This window comes from Capricornis sumatraensis, chromosome 9 (genome assembly GCF_032405125.1).
Source record: "Capricornis sumatraensis isolate serow.1 chromosome 9, serow.2, whole genome shotgun sequence".
In the NCBI taxonomy this organism is placed as follows: domain Eukaryota; kingdom Metazoa; phylum Chordata; class Mammalia; order Artiodactyla; family Bovidae; genus Capricornis; species Capricornis sumatraensis.
In genome coordinates this window covers 8,063,524-8,083,597 of record NC_091077.1, presented here as the reverse complement: position 1 = coordinate 8,083,597, position 20,074 = coordinate 8,063,524, and the positions used below count along the sequence as shown (strand labels likewise).

The window sequence follows — 20,074 nt, the reverse complement described above, 5'->3', positions numbered from 1 at the left end:
CTGAGGAGGTGAGAGTTTCAGGAAGGGAGAAATATGGCCACTAAAGAATCATCCCATAACCAGCAAGGACCTACTTTATAGCGCAGGGAATTCCGCTCAATGTTGTACAGCAGCCTGGATGGGCGGGGAGTTGGGGGAGAATGGATACATGCATACAGTATGGCTGAGTCCCTTTGCTGTCCGCCTGAAACTATCACAACATTGTTAATTGGCTACATTGTTGTTGTTGTTCAGTCGGCCAGTTGTATCTGACTTTGCTACCGCACTGACTGCACCACACCCGGCCTCCCTGTCCCTTACCATCTCCCGAAGTTTGCACAAGTTCATGTCCATTGTGCTGGTGATGCCGTACAGCCATCTCAGCCTCTGGTGCCTTCTCCTTCTGCCCTCAGTCTTTCCCAGCATCAGGGACTTTTCCAAAGGGTCAGCTGTTTGTATCAGGTGACCAAAATACTGAAGCCTGAAGCCAGCATCAGGGACTTTTCCAAAGGGTCAGCTGTTTGTATCAGGTGACCAAAATACTGAAGCTTCAACTTCAGCATCATTTTCTTCTCCAATGCATGAAAGTGAAACATCAAAATGAAGTCGCTCAGTCGTGTCCGACTCTTAGCGACCTCATGGACTGCAGCCTACCAGGCTCCTCCATCCGTGGGGTTTTCCAGGCAAGAGTACTGGAGTGGGGTGCCATTGCCTTCTCTGATATTGGCTATACTCCAATGCAAAATAAAAGGTTTAAAAAAGAATCACCCCTAAACTCCAGATTTCTGGACCTCATGCCTCATAGCCTCCCTGAGCAATCAAGGCACCAAACATGATCATGGAAGATAATCCCAGTCCTTTCATCAGGTCTCTTGGTTGCTTCCCATTACTCCTTCAATCACTGATTGTTTTCATTAACATCCTCCAGCCTAGCAAGGAACATGAACTCTAGTGTCAGACCTGCTGAGTTTGAAAATCTCAGTCCTGAATGTAAATCGGTGCAGCCACTATGGGAAACAGTACGGAGATTTCTTAAAAAGCTAAAAGTAGAGTTGCCATATGATCTAGCAATCCAATTCCTGGGCATAAATCCAGAGAAAACTCCAATTCAAAGAGATACATGAACCCCAATATTTGTTGTAGCACTATTTACAAGAGTCAAGACATGAAAGCAACCTAAATATCCTTCAGACAGATGAATGGGTAAACAAGATGGTACATATACATAAGGAAACATTATTCAGCCAAAAATAAAAGAACAGAATAATGCCATTTGCAGCAACATGGCTGGACCCAGAGAGTATCTCACTAAGTGAAGTGAGCCAGACAGAGAAAGACAAATACCATATGATATCACTTATGGACGTGAGTCTGAGTGAACTCCGGGAGTTGGTGATGGACAGGGAGGCCTGGCGTTTTGCGATTCATGAGGTCGCAAAGAGTCGGACACAGCTGAGCGACTGAACTGAACTGAACTGATGCGTGGAATCTAAAATATGATACAAATGAACTTATTTAAAAAACAGAAACAAACTCACAGACAGATAACAAACTTTCGGTCACCAAAGGGGAAAGAGGATGGGGGGTAGGGATAAATTAAGAGTTTGAAATTAACAGATACAAGCTGCTATGTACAAAATAGATAAACAACAAGGTCCTGCTGCGTAGCATAGGGAACTATATTCAATAACCTGTAATACACCATAACGGAAAAGAATATATATACTGAGTCACTTTGTCATACACCAGAAGCTAACACAATGTTGAGAATCAACTATACTTCAATAAGCAAACAAACAAAGACAAACCGAAAAACAAAAACAGAAAAGAAGACCCCAGTTCTACCTTTACCTAGTTGTATTCTTGGGCTACTCAGCCCTTTGCTGAGCCTCAGTCTCCTCATCTGTAAAATGGGGGCAAACAGGGAAACTGCATCCAGGGCACTAAAAGGGATGAACAGATGGGCACCTCCTCAGGCTTCCAGTCGTCCGGGGCAGGGTGGGAGCATTAGAATAACAGTGGGTAAACTGAAAATAATGCTAGTCGAGTTCAGATTTCTCCCTGTGACTCTTGAGAGTCCCTTGGACTGCAAGGAGATCCAACCAGTCCATTCTGAAGGAGATCAGCCCTGGGATTTCTTTGGAAGGAATGATGCTAAAGCTGAAACTCCAGTACTTTGGCCACCTCATGCGAAGAGTTGACTCGTTGGAAAAGACTCTGATGCTGGGAGGGATTGGGGGCAGGAGGAGAAGGGGACGACCGAGGATGAGATGGCTGGATGGCATCACGGACTCGATGGACGTGAGTCTGAGTGAACTCCGGGAGTTGGTGATGGACAGGGAGGCCTGGCGTGCTGCGATTCATGGGGTCCCAAAGAGTCAGACACGACTGAGCGACTGAACTGAACTGAACTCATCTTTGATGCCCCATTCCAGGTCCCCAGGCTACTGATGATAACGCCCTCGGTTAGGAATGCCTATGGTGCTTGCCTGGGCACATATCACTCATAGAGGGCTCTAACACATTTCTCCCACGGAGCCCCTATTTATGACTGGGTCAGCTCTTGTGGCTCTTTTTTTTTTTTTTAATGATCCTGGGATGCACTTCAGCTAAAAACCATCAGAGAACTTTGAAGAAGGTAGATAGCATGCCTAAGGGCCACACAGATTTGAGGGTGAGGTGCCAAGCCTTTTGTGGACCCAATCTTCACTGGAAAATTTAAAACATACAGGGAGAAGCTAGGATGTAGGAAGGGGAAGGCAGGGTCCCCCAAGTGGTCAGCTATCTAGGTTACCAGAGTTTTCTGAAAGAGGAACCTTCATGGGTGGGCAGCTTGGTTCCTTATCTGGTGGTTTTGCTAGCAGCTGCCAACTTGTTTATTCAAGATGGATGTCTTTGGAAATGGATGCCTCAGCAGTCAAAAAGCTTGATGTTAGGCACATATTTTACAGTTGCACATCTGTGACCCTGCACCTAGTTCAGTCTTTTTTTTTTTTCCTGCCCTTCTCTCCCGACACCCGCACACTTGGTCTCTGCACTGATGCTCCTGGGAGCAGCCTCTACCCAGTCTGAAATAGAGGTGGTGGGTAGAACCCCACCCAGCTCTTGACCGCTCAGTGGGGGCAACTCTGATGCCTGCTCTCCTCTCAGGGCATCCCCAGCAGGACTCACGTACATTTCCCTGCATTGGTAACTGCCTGTCGAGCCACACTGACTGGCTGCCTTTCCTTCCTTGTCTCAATTCTCCACTCTCTACCAGTGTTTCCCGGGATCGAACCCCAGATAAACTAGTTGCACTCAAATACTATTCTCAGTGCCTCTTTCTGGCAGAACTCAAACTAGATTCCTAGAAACATGCATATCGGGGCAGAACACTGTTGGCGTGACTGGACGACAATCCCCAGCACCCCAAAAAAGCTGGTGGTCAGGCTGAAGAGAGATCAGTTCTGCTATTTAGGAGGATGGTGACTGGGTTGTAAGAACTAGGGGTCTCTAGAATCTCACTAGTGTTCAGATCCTAGCCCCGCTACGGAGAAAGTCTTGATTCTTCTTTCAGAACGTTTGAAGACAGTGGGAAAATCAACTTAAACTAAAGATGCAGTCAAGTCTAGGCCCCCTCGAAGTACAGCTTAAATTGATTCAGAGCCCTCCACTAGAGGCTCGAAGGAAGCCTCTTTTTTCTAAAGTTAAATGTTATTTAGGTTCCACTCTCCTTTTAGAGGGGCTTTGCAGGTGATGCTAGCAGGAAAGAACCCATCTGCCAATGTAGGAGACGCAGGAGATGTGGGTTTGATCCCTGGGTTGGGAAGATCCCCTAGGGAAGGCAATGGCACCCCACTCCAGTACTCTTGCCTGGGAAATCCCAGGGACAGAGGAGCCTGGCGAGCCACAGCCCATAGGGTTACAGAGTTGGACATGACCGAGCACACTGACATGTGTGAAATAGATAACCGGCAGGAACCCACTGTATCACGCAGGGAACTCTGCTCCGTGTTCCGTGGTGACCGAGAGGGGAAGGACATCTGAAAAAGAGGGGATATAGGTGTGCGTGTGTGCTAAGTTGCTTTAGTCATGTCCGACTCTGTGAGACGCTTTGGACGGTAGCCCTCCAGATTCCTCTGTCCATGGGATTCTCCTTTGAAGAGTACTGGAGTGGGTTGCCATGCCCTCCTCCAGGGGACCTTCCCAGCCCAGGGATCGAACCTGTGTCTCCTGCGGCTCCTTCATTGTACGCAGATTCTTTACTGCTGAGCCACAGGGAAGCCCTATATGCATACGTATAGCTGATTCACTTTGTTGCACTTTGTGTTAGTAGAAACTAATATGACTGAGAGATTGGGATTGACGTATATACACTATTATATATAAGATAGATAACCAGTGAGAACCTTAAAAAGACTCTCTTTCACAGTGAAATATCTATAGAAAAGAATTATTCGTCCTACTATCTCCATTTCCCTCAAAACTAAAGCATAAATTGTAAAAAGGAAAAGAAGAAGAAAGAAAACTTGATCTTTATGGTTGCGCAGGCACTCCCGTCTTTGAGGAGAGCTGCCTACTGTGTCAGGCAGATGCACACTGCCCCTTAGGGAGGGAGAAGGCCCAAACTAACACACAGAGAGAATTTTATGTTTAGTTTTTTCTTGTCCTGCCTTAAAATAAAAATGGTATTTCATCGACAGCCATTGCAGAAATTAACTTCCTCCTGCCCCTGCTTCAGACAAAAACAAAAGCAAAAACAACCAAAAATAAACCCAAACCTTCCTCTAAGAGCTGAACAAAATCAGTTCATCTCTGCAACTCGGGAATGGGGAGAACGGTACTGCCCTCTTCCAGCTGCAATCTATCTTTCGATCTTATTGATGAGCTCTGAGCTCTTCTTGGGGCGGAAAACTAGAGTGCTGTGATAGTCACCAGGTCCCTGAGTTGGTTACAACAATAACATCAACAGTAATAATAGCTACCACTTTGGAAGGGTTGATTATGAGACAGAAGGCTCCATCCCATACACTTCTAACCCCATGATAGCCCCATGAGGCAGTCCTGGGATCATCACCCACTTAACAGATGAGGAAACTGAGGCAGCCAGGGGCTGAAGGAATTTACTTAGGATCACAGAGCTGGTGAGTGGCAGAGCCTTGCTTGCATCACACGCAAGCCCTTGACCTTAAACCCTTAACCTGGTGGAAATGCTTGATGGGCATCCTTGATTCTGCACAGGTTTCCTCCGAAGGAGACAGCCTGCTGGAAAAGCTTCCAGAAGCTGTGGGGTTCCTGGTGGTCTCTGAAGATGAGTCTCTTCTCGCTGCAGGTAGCGTTTAGCTCTCATTTGGCAGTCGTGAGGCAGCAACTCTGGATTTGGTTGGAAGTGGAGAGGGGCCTAGGGAAACGGGGAAGTGGGTTGGCAAACTCTTTCTGCACCGGGCCTCAAAGTAAACATCATTGCTGGTCTCTGTCATAACGATCCAACCCTGTCCCTGTAATGCGAAAGCCACCAAGGATGATATTTCAAGTGAGTATGGCTGTGTGCCAATAAAATTTGCATGGATGCTGAGAGACTTCCCTGGAGGTCCAGTGGTTAAGACTCCATGCTTCTGATGTAGGGGGCAGGAGTTCAATCCCTGGTCAGGGAATTAAGATCCCATATGCTATGCAGTGTGGCCAAAAAGTTTAAAAAGTCCTTTCATGAATGCTGAAATTTGAATTTTATACCACTGTCATGTGTAATAGTAATCCTAGTTTAGTGCTTTCAAGGATGGAAAAAACTTTAAAACTACTAGCTCCCATATAAAAATAGATGACCAGCCAATTTTTGCCCACAGGCTGTAGTTTGTCAGCCTCTGTTCTGGATAAATCTCTGAAACTTTCTGCACTTCTGTTCCATTATCTCTGAAATGAGAGGGGTTATTTCTGCCTGAGAGTTACAGGGATAGAGAGGCAAGGGGTGAGAGGATAAAGTACACTCAGCCCACATAACCCTGCATATCAGGAGCTATGAGTGATTAGGTAGCCACAAGAAAGCCTGGTTGGTGCCATGTTCAGACAAGAATCAGGGGTTATAGGAACATATGACTTAGTCTGAAGAATCAGGGAAGGCTTCCTGGTAGAGGTGACAAACAGGTGCTCCATATCCTGATTTTATTTTTAAAGAAAAAAATTTTTAGAGTAGTTTTAGGTTCACAGCCAAACTGAGCAAAAAGCACAGAGAGCTCCGGGTATCTGCTTGCTCCCATTAGCCTCTCCCATTTTCAACGTCACCCACTAGAACAGCGCGTTTGAGGCAACTACGACAAGTTTGATGAAACCGCACTGACGCAGCGTCCTCATTCAAAGTCCACGGCTCACACTGTGGTTCACTCTTGGTGTCGTATATTCTGTGGGTTTGCACAAATGGGTAGTGATGTATATCCATCATTGTAGCATCATACAGATCACTTTCACTGTCCTTGAAAGTGAAAGTGTATCCCCTCAGTCTGTCTGACTCTTTGCAACCCAGGAACTGTAGCCCACCAGGCTCCGCTGTCCACGGAATTCTCCAGCAAGAATACTGGAGTGGGTAGCCCTTCCCTTCTTCAGGGGCTCTTACCAACCCGGATTGAACCCGGGTGTCTCACATTGCAGGCAGATTCTTTACCGTCGGAGCCACCTTAGATCAGTCTAAGTTTTTTTTTTAAATATTCATGTTTATTATTTTTTATTTGGCTGTATCAGGTCTTAGTTGCAGCATGTGGGATCCTCCTTCCATCATGTGAGATCGTTTATAATTGTCATGGACTCTCTACTTGTGACCAATGGGCTTAGTTGCTCTGTGTCCTGTGGGATCTTAGTTTCCCGACCAGGGATTGAACCCTTGTCCCCTGCATTGCAAGGTGGATTCCCAACCTCTGGACAATCAGGGAAGTCCCAGTCCAATTTTCTAAAATTAATCAATTTATTTATTTGGCTGCCCTGGGTCTTAGCTGTACCAGGCGGCACCTTTGATCATTGTCGCATGTGGGATCATTAGTTGCAGCCTGTGGGATCTAGTTCCCTGACCAGGCATAGAACCCAGGCCCCTGCAAAGGGAGTGTGGAGTCTTAGCCACTGGACTACCAGGGAAATCCTTCAGTCTGATTTTTACAAAGCCACTTCCAGGGGCTAAGACACTTTAGACCAGCGCTGTCCAGGAATGAAAACTACAAATGTGAGCCACATTTGTATTGTGTATGTTCTCATGACCCCTTTTAAAAAGGTAAAGAGAAATAAGTGGCATTTGTGTTATCAATATGTCTTTTTTTATTGTTTTACTTTACAATATTGCATCGGTTTTGCCATACATCAACATGAACCCACCACGGGTGTACATGTGTTCCCCATCCTGAACCTCCCTCCCACCTCCCTCCCCATACCATCCCTCTGGGTCATCCCAGTGCACCAGCCCCAAGCATCCTGTATCCTGCATCGAACCTAGACTGGCAATTCATTTCTTATATGGTATTATACATGTTTCAATGCCATTCTCCCACATCATCCCACCCTCTCCCTCTCCCACAGAGTCCAAAAGACTGTTCTATACATCTTATTTAATGCAATAGACCCCCAAACCCAACAGGAAATCAGCATGATTTTAACGGGGGCCTACCCCTCCAGATTGTCACCGAGCCTCGGTTTGAGTTCCCCAAGTCACACAGCTATCCCACTGGCTATTTATTTTACACGCGACAGCGTATATGTGTCCCTGCTTGTCTCTCCATTCGTCCTACCCTCTCCTCTCTGCCACCCCCGACCTCCGCAACCTCGTGCCCGTAAATCTGTTCTCTGTGTCTGCATCTCCATTGCTGCCCTGCAAATAGGTTCATCAGTAGTACTCAAAGGCAGGTTCTTAACCACTGGACCACTAAGGAGGTTCCTGTTGCAGTTTCGCTAAATCTGCCCCTCCTTCCTCTCCTTCACCTCCTCCTCCTTCTGCTCCAGCCACACCGGCTTCCATGCTTCTCTCAAACACAGCAGGCCTTTCCTTCCTTCCGGGCGTCTCATGCTATCCCCACCCTTCCAGTGCTCGCCACCTCTTCATCTCTCTAAGAGCAATGCAAACGTCCTACAACGAATTACCGCACAAGCATGGCGGCTTAGAACAGTAAGAATATCTTTATTCACGGTTCTAGTGTCAGGAAGTCCAAAATCAAGGCATTGGTGGGACCGGCGCCCTCCAAAGTCTCCCGAGAAGTATCCTTTTTTGACGCTGCTGTTTTTTCTTCACTTGTTTGTTGTTTGCCTCTTCCACCTTCTGCCAGGATTCCTTGGCTTATGGCCACATCTCTCCAGGCTCGGCCTCCATCGTCACGTTGCCTTCTCTGCTATGTGTGTCTTTGAGTCCTGTTTTTCTCATGGCATCCAGCCCCTGACGTCATTGCCCGTAACACAAGCTGTAATCATTTTATTTTCCTTCTTCCCTCCTGCCCTCCCACCCCTCCTTCCATCTTCAAAACGTATTTACCACGTGTCCAGCTTTCTTCTGGGAGACCACGAGCAACCCAAACAGGCAGAATCAGCTCTCTGAAAACTCATAGCCTTGTGATAATGAATAGCTTTAGTGTTTTCTATGAGGTTACTGATCACTGGTGTGCTCACCCTTCCGCCACTGTAGGCTCCATGAGGATGGAGGCCTAGTCTATCTTGCTCACCGCTGTATTCTTTCCACCTGCATATAGTAGGTGCTCAAAAAAAAATCTTTATTGAATTCAATTACTCTCAAACTCCTCAAGGAGTGAAAGGTATAATCTTGGTCTCTGCTGTTTCAGGTTTTGGAAGGTCCGTGAGGATATTTTTGGCAGATGCACAGGGATTTCATCGATTCATGGCCACTGACCTTGAACATGAAGATGTGGTAGAGACAGCCATTTTTGGTCCTGAAAACAATCTGGTTGTCACTGGGTCCCGGGATGCACTCATTCAGGTGAGGGGGAGATGCATGGCCCATCATCCTCACCTCCATCTCTGGAAGAGAAAGTATGATTCTTTTTCTAGACAAAAATATTTATTTATTTGGCTGTTTCGGGTGTTAGTTGCAGTATGTGGAATCTTGTAGTTGTGACATGCAAATTCTTAGCTGTGGCACGTGGGATCTCCAGGTCCCTGCACTGAGAGCAAGGATTCTTAGCCACCAGACTACGAGGGAAGTCCCAAGGTATGGTTCTTTCGGGATTATTTGGCTTCAAAATACAGAAAGCCACAAAGACTAGTGCAGGCAAAACAGAGCAGGTTACTGGATGACATGGCGGGGGTGGTCTTCTGGGACTCAGAGACAGATCTAGGGGGAGCTATTGAAGCTTTCAACAAAAGAGAGAGCACTCCCGCTAAGCCTGAAATGCTGGGAAGAGTTTGACTTTCGGAGGAGCAGGGTTGGGGAGACGGGGAAAAAATCCTATTAAGCTCAACGTTCTCCAGGCTGGGCAGAAGAGCACGTGATACAGTAGCAGTAACATTCTGGTCTTAGGCCCTCTTTGGATTTTTAAAGGTCACTGAGAACCTTCCAGGAGCTTTCATGTATGTGGATTATATCAACATGATTCATATGTTTTTAACAAATGATCTATTTTGACATAGTTTCAGGTTTTACAGAAGAATTGTGAGGAGAGCCCAGATATACATGTGTGTGTGTGTTAGTCACTCAGTCGTCCAACTCATTGTGACCCCGTGGCCTGTAGCCCACCAGGCTCCTCTGTCCACGGGATTCTCCAGGCAAGGGTACTGCAGTGGGTTGCCATTCCCTTCTCCAGGGGAGCTTCCTGACCTAAGGGTTGAACCCGGATCTCCCACGTTTCGGGCAGATTCCCTACCACCTGAGCCACCAGGGAAGCCCCATATATGTGTGTGTGTGTGTGTGTGTGTGTGTGTGTGTGTGTGTGTTTAACTTTCAGAGGAGCAGGATTGGACATGTATATATACACACACGTATATGTACATATATATGTATATGATTATACACACACTTCTATATATATATATATGATTATACACACACACACATATATGAGTACTCTCTGGGTCTCTCCACAACTCTTCCACGAAACATAAACTATACATATCAACTCTTCGTCCAGCTGTCCTCAGGGTTAGCATCTTATATCACAATGATCTCATTATCAAAACCAAGATATTAACATCGGGACGATACTCATCTACAGACCTCGATCCTATTTCACCAGGTTTTCTACGCGTCATTTTTCAGATCCTGTATTGCCTTTAGTATCTACTGATACTTGCCATGTTAAATTTTTCAATGCCCAAATCTAAAAATACTTCTCCATTAATTCAACATGACATATGAATATGATAACATAATTTTGTGAAAGGTTATTATTTTCTGAAACACATACAAAAAAATCATGAAACGGGTTATTATTTCATATTTTGGCAAATCTCTTTCTTGTCTGGCTTCATAGAAGACAATCAGAGTCTCATATTTGATTCTATATTCTCCCATCTGTTCTGATAACATATTCCATAGTTTCTCAAAGACTACTGCTCCTTTATGAGAGGAAGGATGTGTAAAAAGACAAATGACCTCTTAAATAACAGCAAAAATCGTTGTGTTTTTGTAGAACCCCCCGAATCTCCCCTTTCGCAGAACCACCTGGAGGCTAACTTCCAGGGGTTCCCCAGCACACACTTTGAGAACTGCCGTGGTAGCTGACTGATGAGATGTAGGGAAGCTTGAGGGGGTGAGGAAATGTGAGGGCCCTTGAACTCCAGCCTGAAAGTTTATCTTAGGCAGACAAGCGAGCTTAAGACTACTCCTGAACTAGAGCAGCATGAGGGAGAAGTCAGTTCTGCCGCTCTGCTTCCATCCTCAGGTGTGGAGTCTGGCAGCGCAGGGGACTCTGCTGGACGTCCTGGACGGTGTCGGGGCCCCGGTGAGCCTGCTGGCCCGGGGCGGGGCCTTGGTGGCATCTGCTTCCCGTCAGTCCTCATCTTTTAAAGTCTGGGATCTCACCTGCGCTCAGAAGCCGAGGGCCTCTAACCCATTCCTGGATCGCACTGGCCTCACGGCAGTCTCCCACAACGGCAGCTACGTCTACTTCCCTAAAACTGGGGACAAAAACAAAGTCAGCATTTGGGCCTTGGCAGAAGGTTTGTAAGACTTAAGCACAGCCTTTTGTGTGGGTAAGAACTGAAGCCCCTGTCTTGGTCTGTTTGGGTTGCCATAAACACCATAGACAGGAAAAGGAGAAGATGAAAGAACAGGCACTTATTTCTCATGCATCTGGAGGCTAGAAAGTCTGAGATCAGGCCCTGGCAGATCAATGTCTGTCGAGAGCCCACTTCCTGGTTTGCAGATGGCCACCTTCTCAATGTGTCCTCCAGTGGCAGAGAGCAGAGAAAGAAGCAAGCTCGAGAGTCTCTTCCTATAAGGCCACTAATTCCATTAATGGGGACTCCACCCTCATGATCTAATCGCCTTCCAAAGTTCCCACCTCCTAACACCATCACTGGAGAAGGCAATGGCACCCCACTCCAGTACTCTTGCCTGGAAAATCCCATGGACGGAGGAGCCTGGTGGGCTGCAGTCCATGGGGTTGTTAAGAGTTGGACACGACTGAGCAACTTCACTTTCACTTTTCACTTTCGTGCATTGGAGAAGGAAATGGCAACCCACTCCAGTGTTCTTGCCTAGAGAATCCCAGGGATAGGGGAGCCTGGTGGGCTGCCATCTATGGGGTCGCACAGAGTCGGACACGACTGAAGCGACTTAGCAACAGCAGTAGCAACACCATCACATTAGGGGGTTAGGACTTCAACACATATTTAGGGGTAGGACCCAAACATTCAGTGTGTAACACCCCACTCCAGTTAGGTTAAAAGTGGCTGATAGGAGACAGGACTCGATTTCATAAATTTCTAGCATATGGTCATTGGTTATTTGGTTGTCAATTCCTGTTTTAGTTGAGGCTTCCCTGGAGGCAGGGTTCCTGATGGGGATATTTGCACAAGTGGTGTACAGAGGAGGGCTCCCAGGAGGAGAGAGTGAGGAAGCAGGCTGGGTGGCAGCAGCGCTGAACATGGGGCTGGTCTCAGCCTGACTCCGCAAGGAGCCCAGGAACACAAATTGCACTTCACAGTTGTCCCATCTTGAAGCAAAGGGACCAGCCTTTTTACTCCCATATCAGGCAGTCACTGGCCATCCTAGGTGGTGGGCCCAGCCTCCAGGCATTTCTAAATGAGGTGCTTCCTTCACTCAACAGCCATGAGGTCTTGGATCTGGGTGAACTGATGGTAAAGGGGATCTAGGCACGTCAGCAGTAATATCTGCTCGATCCCCCTGGGTAGACATTCCTGTTGCTGTTCAGTCACCAAGTCATGTCCATTGAATCGGTGATGCCATCCAACCATCTCATCCTCTGTCATCCTTTTCTCCTTCTGCCTTCAATCTTCTGCCTGGCTAATCATAAAATGAGAAAAGAAATTCACTCTCAAGTTCACATCTGGATTACACAGACATTGGTTTAGTGCTAGTCTTGGGGCCAAACTCTGGGAGTTAACGGTGAGCAAGACAGATGAAGTTGCAAATTTTGAGGTGCTTGCCTGCTAGTCATGGGGGAGAGTAGGATGTGAAGAAACAGAGCAGCGTGGTGGGCAAGGAGATAGGAGTCAGTAAACCACAGCCCAAGGGCCACATCCAGACACACATTTGTTTCCATGTTGTTTGAGGACGCTTTAGGGCTGTGCCAGCAGAGTTAAGTGGTGACAGCAGAGAGCATACGGGGCAAATATATTTACTCTCCTACCCTTCACAGAGGGTGCAAAAGGAAACATTTGGGATGAGAGGTTCTGAAGACCAGAGAAAGGCATGTACATTGGTTCTGAGAAATCTTCAGAGGGTCTGAGGCAGGGCAGTGAGATGCTGTGATTGTCATATTTTAAAGCTTGGATGATTGGTGGGCAGGAGCAAAAGCAGGGAGGCTGGCTATAGCCAAGTTGAAGGGTAACAAAAGCATTTTTTTTAACCCTTAAAAGATGGGAACCAGTATCCCTGTGCTCCATTCTTGATGCGGCCTTCTCTCTATGACAGGTGAGGAGCAAGATGCTCTGGACACCTCCAACGAGGTCAGATGTCTGGAGGTCGCCGAGCAGGCCAATCTCCTTTTCACTGGCCTCGTTTCGGGGGTTGTCCTGGTGTTCCCCCTGAATTCCAGACAAGACGTGATGTGTATCCCTCCTCCAGAAGCCCGGAAAGCCGTCAACTGCATGGCTCTCAGTAAGGACGAGGGGCATCTGGCCATTGCCTATGACAGCACCGTCCTGGTGCTGGACATCAGCCCGGGGGACCCCTGTCCAGTCATCGATGGGCCAATATACACCTTCTATACCCAGCTGCCTGACACCATAGCCAGTGTGGCCGTTCTGGCTGACTATCGTGTCATCTACGGCATGCTCAACGGCGACCTCTTCCTTTACGAGTGTGTGAATTCCAAGGTGTTCCCTCTGGAGGCCCATGGGAGCCGAGTCACCTGTGTGGAGGTCAGCCACAAGGAGCAGCTGGCAGTCAGCGGGGCCGAGGAAGCCCTACTGTGTCTCTGGGACCTGCGGGCGTGCAAGTGGAAATTCGAGATGAGCTACACGGTGGGTAGCCTGCCACACCATGTGCATATCCTGGCATTAGAAAATGGATGATGGGCATCATTTATTAAGGGTAGTACACTGTGTGCAGCTGACCAGGCTCGGAACTAGGATGAGCTAAGTGAGAGAGGTCCTCGCCTCCAGAGGAGAGTTTCAGGGGATGCCAAAAATCTTGGCCATCCAGAGAAATAATGGTTTAGTTCAATGTTTAAAAAATCAAAATAAATGCAAAAAATACACACAAAATAAAATATGAGCATTCATTTATTTTCAAATATTTTATCTGTGTGTTTATTTTTGGCTGTGCTGGGTCTCCGTGGCTGCACGGGCTTCTCTCGGTTGCAGCGAGTATGGGCTACTCTCTAGCTGAGGTGCTCAGGCTTCTCATCGTGGTGGCTTCTCTCATTGCAAAGCATGGGCTCCAGGGCCGGCAGGCTTCTGTCGCTGTGGCGCCTGGGCTCCAGAGCACAGGCTCAATAGTTGTGGTGCAAAGGCTGAGTTGCTCCATGGCGTGTGGGATCTTCCCGGACCAGGGATCAAAGCTGTGTCTTCTGCATTGGCAGGCTCTTTACCAGTGAGCCACCAGTGCAGCCCCAAATAGCAACATTTAGAATAAAGACAGGATTGGAACTTTGCGGGCAGTCCACTGGTTAAGACTCCGAGCTTCCAATGCAGGGGGCCCGGGTTCGATACTGGTCAGGGATCTAAGATCCCACGTGTTACACAGCACAGTCAAAAAGTAAAAACAAAGACAGGGTCAAATCCTGCGCTGGCACAGTCCTGCCTCACTCTCCTCACCCTGATCCCGTCTGGCCTTTCTTTTACCCAAAGGCTTTGATTGTATGACCCACGCCAGGGCTCTTTCTAGTGCCGAGGAAGGCACTGTGACCATAGCAGCCAGCGTCCCGCCTCTTGGAGCCACGTTCTAGTCGGGGAGACACTGTGAGCTCTGTGAGGGCAGGATGTTTATGTGTTTTGTTCACTGAGGTGGTACCTGTCCTTAGGAGAGCTCCTGACTATGAAATGTTTGTGAAATAAAAGCAAAGCAGCACACACGTGATGTTTGGGGTGCAACAAGACCTTTGAAGGAAAATAGGGCAAGAGAAACAGGTAGAGCGTGCAAGGGCTACTATTAAGAAAGTCAGGTAAGTCTGGTGGAATAGCATTTTAGGCAGAAGGAACAGCAACTGCAAAGGCTCTGAGGAGGGAAACTGATGAGTCCTTTACATACAAAGTGTTTAAGAGTTTTTACATCCATCTCTTAAGAAGTTATTATAAATTTTATATCAATATGGTTGAGTTATATGTTTACATATTCATATATATTATGCAAAATTGTTCAGTCACTACTGCCGACTCTTTATGACCCCATGGACTGCAGCCTGCCAGGCTCCTCTGTCCTTCACTATTTCCCAGAGTATGCTCAAATTCATGTTCATTGAGTTGGTGATGCTGTCTAACCATTCTCATCCTCTGCCATCTCCTTCTGCTTTGGCTTCAATCTTTCCCACCATCAGGGTCTTTTCCATGAGTCGGGTCTTCACATCAGGCGGCCAAAGTATTGGAGCTTCAGCTTCGGTATCAGTCCTTCTAATAAATATTCAGGGTTGATTTCCTTTAGGATTGGCTGGTTTGATCTGCTTGCAGTCCAAATATACATATTAAAATACCATTCTATAATTTAATCCTCACAACATTCTTGTAAGGTTGTACTATTATTCCAGTTTTCTCAGATGGGGAACAATGATAGTACCTGAGGTGGCAAGATATAAGCATTGTTAATAAACTAAGGGAGACAAAGTTGAAACTAAGAGAACAGAATATATGCAGTTTTATCTCAAAATGCCTTCAGCCCCCCTGACTTATTTTTATGAAGTCCCTATAAGGCTAAGATATAAGTAATCCTTTGCCTTGTTGAGTCGGGAAATATCACCACAGCAGTTAACTACACCTAGCTTTTTCTTTTTAAAAAAATAAACTTAATTTTGGAATAATTTCAGATTTACAGATTAAGTTGTGAAGATAGTTTGAAGGTTCCCATTTACCTGCTCCTCACCCGGCTTCCCCTGATGTTAACAGCTTACATAACTAAAGTATGTTTGTCAAAACTAAGAAAGTAACGCGGGGACAATATTATTAGCTATCAACTTTTTTGGGATCATATGTTGTTGGGTTTTTTTTTTTAATTTGTATCTTTTTAAATTTCTAATTTATTTTTGGCTGCACTGGGTCTTCACTGCTTTGCGTGGGCTTTCTCTAGTTGCAATGTATGGCGCTACTCTCCTTTTAGATGCCCAGGCCTCTCATTTCTGTGGCTTCTTTTGTTGCAGAGCACAGGCTCTAAGCACACGGGCTTCAGTACTTGCAGCACGCAGGCTCAGTACTTGCAGCACGCAAGCTCAGTACTTGCAGCACGCAGGCTCAGTAGTTGTGGCGCACAGGTTTAGGGGCTCCACGGCATGTGGAATCTTCCTGGACCAGGGATTGAACCTGCATCCCCTGCACTGGCAGGTGGATTCCCACCTACGGTGTCACCAAGGAAGTCCAGGATCATATGTTTTTCAGTGAGTTCCCTTTTTCTGTTCTAGGATTCCCAATTTCATTTAGCATATAGTTTTTAATTAAATACAATTGGAGCTAATACTTGTATAACCAAGATCATTTAAGAAATTAAATCCTAAAATTCCTGTTCTCCAGTGCAAAATGTCACTAATCCTCTCAAACCAATCTCTTTGAAGATGTATTTTGGGCCAAGGAATATCAATGCGTAGCATCTCTCCAGGTTTTAACTTAATCCATCTCGCAAGAAGGAGCTTCCCAGGTGGTGCTAGTGCAAAAGAACCTGCCTGCCAATTCAGGAGACATAAGAGGTCCAGGTTCAGTCACTGGTTCAGGAAGATCCCCTGGAGGAAGGCATGGCAACCCACTCCAGGATTCTTGCCTGAAGAATCTCATGGACAGAGGAGCTACTGGTGGGCTACAGTCCATAGGGTCACAAACAGTCAGAGATGACTGAAGCGACTTAGCACGTATGCATCACCCAAGAGGTGTTTACAAGTCTGGCTTCCTATACAAGTTCCTTGGGGCTGGATTCCTAGGTGTCTTTCAGCCTGAAACCAAGATCATATTGCCTTTTTCTACAGAATTCTTACTGTGTAGGAGTCCAATGTGCTTGCTTCTCCAAGGATGACAAGTATGTCTACGCAGGCTTGAAAGACCGCTCCCTAATTGTCTGGAGTGTGCTGGATGGTGAGTCATTTTGCTTTGAGGGTAGGACTGAGCTTAGAGCTGGAGACAAAAGACCCTGTTCTGGATCCTTGCCATTAGAGGGCTCTGCTCTGACCTCCCTTCATTGGGTCCCTCTGCTTGGGGGGCAGGTATCTGCAGCTTCAGGGAACAGGCCCAACTGGAGCTATACCTCTTCTTCTAGAACCCATGCTCTGAAAACCTGGAACTCCAGAACACCCTCCCCACCTGCCCCGGAAGCCCTCTTTAGGGCCTCTGTGGGCCTCTATCCTTCTGAAAGTGGGCTATGCCTTGAGTGTGCACACCCCCAGGCTGTGAGAGTGATTGTGGAACGGTGTGCATGGAGTCTGGATGTGTGAACTGGGTGGGAATTCACATGTATGTATCTGAGGCCCTCTAGGGATGTAGGATGGAGTTGGATGTGGGAAGAGAAGGGGAAAATCACAGACAGCTGAGGTCTCCCACATGGTTATATTCGGGCATGGAACTGAAGAGCCTGAGAATCCTCAACCCAAACCTGACCTTCCAGGTGTTCTGAAGGTATATCAACCAATGTAGAAGGATAGAATATATTTCATTTAATACAATAGTTTATTAGCTGGATTTACAGTGTTTACATATTGTATCTTATAGGATGTTGACCTTCATTCATTCTCTTTCCTGAGGCCCTGTAAATGTTTGGGGAACCTTGTTTAACATCAACCACTTTGAAAACTCCACATTTCTCATTCTGTTAAACATCACACTAAGGATGTATTAGAGAAAGCAATGGCAACTCACTCCAGTACTCTTGCCTGGAAAATCCCATGGATGGAGCAGCCTGGTAGGCTGCAGTCCATGGGGTCACTAAGAGTCAGACACGACTGAGCAACTTCACTTTCTCCTTTCACCTTCATGCATTGGAGAAGGAAATGGCAACCCACTCCAATGTTCTTGCCTGGAGAATCCCAGGGACGGGGGAGCCTGGTGGGCTGCCGTCTATGGGGTCACACAGAGTCAGACACGACTGAAATGACTTAGCAGCAGCAGCAGCAAGGACATATTAACAGAAGTTAACATTTCTTGTGTACTGGATACTGTCACCAAGTCATTTCATTATCTCAGTACACACCCGCCTTTTATAAAATTTGAGGCTCTGAGAGATGGGGTGGGCTGTGGTTTGAAGCTGGTCTACCTGCTCCCCATGGGTGGGTACCTTTGTTAGACTCTCCTATAGAGAGAGCGACCCTTATGACACTGGCAGGGAAGGGTAGGAGTTATTGCTATCCCCATTTGACAAATGAAGAAGCTGAAGTTCAGAGTTGATTAAGGAATTTTCTCAAGGTCATAAAGCAAGTAAGTGGCTGAATGAATAGCAGATAGAGTTGAATATATTGTAATCAAATACATTATAACTGAAAACACTGTGATTAAATCAGTATAATTGAATAGTTATACTCTAATACATTGCAACTGAATACATTGTATTCTAATACAGTGTAATAAAGATGCCTGGCGCAATGTCACAGATGGCTCAGAAGCTAAGGTCTGTGGACTGTGGCCTTAAAAGCCCATCCTACACAGGTTCACAACCTCTCTTCCCACTTCTTCTTCAATAATAATATTGACTGAATTCACTCTGGGATGAAACTGATACTTAGCACTTGACATGCATACCATCTTCAAATCTTCAGAATTCCCCTCAGCAGGTAGGCTCAGTTATCATTCCCATATTGTGGATGAAGCAAGAGGGACTGAGAATTTTGCTGTCATGCCTAAGCAAGTAAGGGGGATAGAAGAAATTTGACCCCATGCAGCTAACTCTCAAATGTGTGAGACTGGATCTCTGTGGCTGCATTTTTATCATTTGTGCCCATCCCCCCACTTCCCCCTACAGGCACACTGTTGGCTGTCCAGTTTGTCCATGCGGTGGTGAACAGAATCATCCCAACCTCCAATGGCTTCATTGCCCCCTCCAGACACGGCTATCTCATCCGTGAGTGTTTCCAGTGCCCTTCGTCAAGACTCTCACAACAGGACCCTCTCAAGAACTTCAAGAAAGCAGTGTGGATGGTCAAATCCAGGCAGAGAGAAGAGCTGGCAGCTGCTGCAGGAGCACCCCAGGACTTGAGGTCGGAGAGTGCCCAGGGAAATGAATCCATATCAAACAAACGCTCACAAGTCTGCCTGCTGGTGTAAGACCCCCCTATGGCGCCAAGTGAGTTAGTCCCATTCAGTCCAACTGAAGCAAAAAGAAAGCATGTGTTGATAAATATCTGGACTCGAAGCCTCCAATTATGTGACTCAGACCTTGTTTCCTACCATCTTTCCATTTTTTTCTCTCCTCAGCTGTATTCTCAGGTTTATCCCCAGATTAGCATCATGACAGCCAAGTTCAGCAGAAAAGAAGGTCTCTTTCCAACAGTTTGATCCAAAGTCCTGGTTCTAAATCTGTTAGCCCCACTTAGTTCATACAACCATCCCAGGACACAAAGATATCTTTGAGGAAAATGCAGCACTCTGCTTGGTGGTCCTGACCCCACGTCCATCCAGACTGAGGTTGGGGTCAACACCACCCAACTCTGTAGACTGAGAATGGGAGAGGCTACTCCCCAGGGTAACTGGGGTGCTAGTCAAGATGGGGATGGATGGATATGAGACCAACCAAACCACAAACCACAAAGGACCACAGAGCCTTACAGTTTATAAAGCACCAGGTGCTATGCTCTGATCCTTATCACAGCCCATACTTCAGAGAGGGGCAGGAGTTTCTGCTTTCATTTTACAGATAAGGAAACAGCCGTGCAGAGTTAGCTGTGATTTGCTCAAGATCATGAGCCTGAGGTGCGAGAGAACTCTGAGAAATTAGAATCCAGAGCCTTCCTGTTCCAATTTTTGTTGGGAACACCTCACTCTAATTTTAGACCCAGAAGCACAACCATCAGTTCCATGGATGGCACATTCAAATGCCCACAGGGACCAACAAGTAATCAAGATGGTTGCTGTGCACTGCGGTGACCAACAGATTACGATGGTGACAATGTCAACATGGAGGGCTTTGCTCTGTCTGGGCACAAGACACGAGAACCTTGACTCTACCCCAGAATGGCCCTGGGGAGAGCAGCCCACTGGTGCCAGAGCTTCCTGTTGTCATAAGTAAAGCCAGAAATCTGGATTTTAATGAGAAATGTCCTCATTTTAGCCAAGTTGGCAGTTGGTTCAAATTTGCACTTATAGGCACACTTGGCTCATGTCTCTACTTCATTGTGAC

At 46.6% G+C, this 20,074-nt stretch overlaps 1 protein-coding gene across 1 annotated transcript in view; it reads left to right on the top strand.

Moving 5' to 3' along the window:
* The window catches only part of NWD1 (NACHT and WD repeat domain containing 1), a 76,089-nt gene extending 57,087 nt beyond the window's left edge, over positions 1–19,002 (top strand). Inside the window, 6 exon segments of the mRNA XM_068981238.1 lie at positions 5,200–5,290; positions 8,760–8,914; positions 10,815–11,091; positions 13,031–13,581; positions 16,722–16,827; positions 18,701–19,002. Of these exon segments, the coding sequence (XP_068837339.1) occupies positions 5,200–5,290; positions 8,760–8,914; positions 10,815–11,091; positions 13,031–13,581; positions 16,722–16,827; positions 18,701–19,002 (1,482 nt within the window).
* The last annotated feature ends 1,072 nt before the right edge of the window (positions 19,003–20,074 follow it).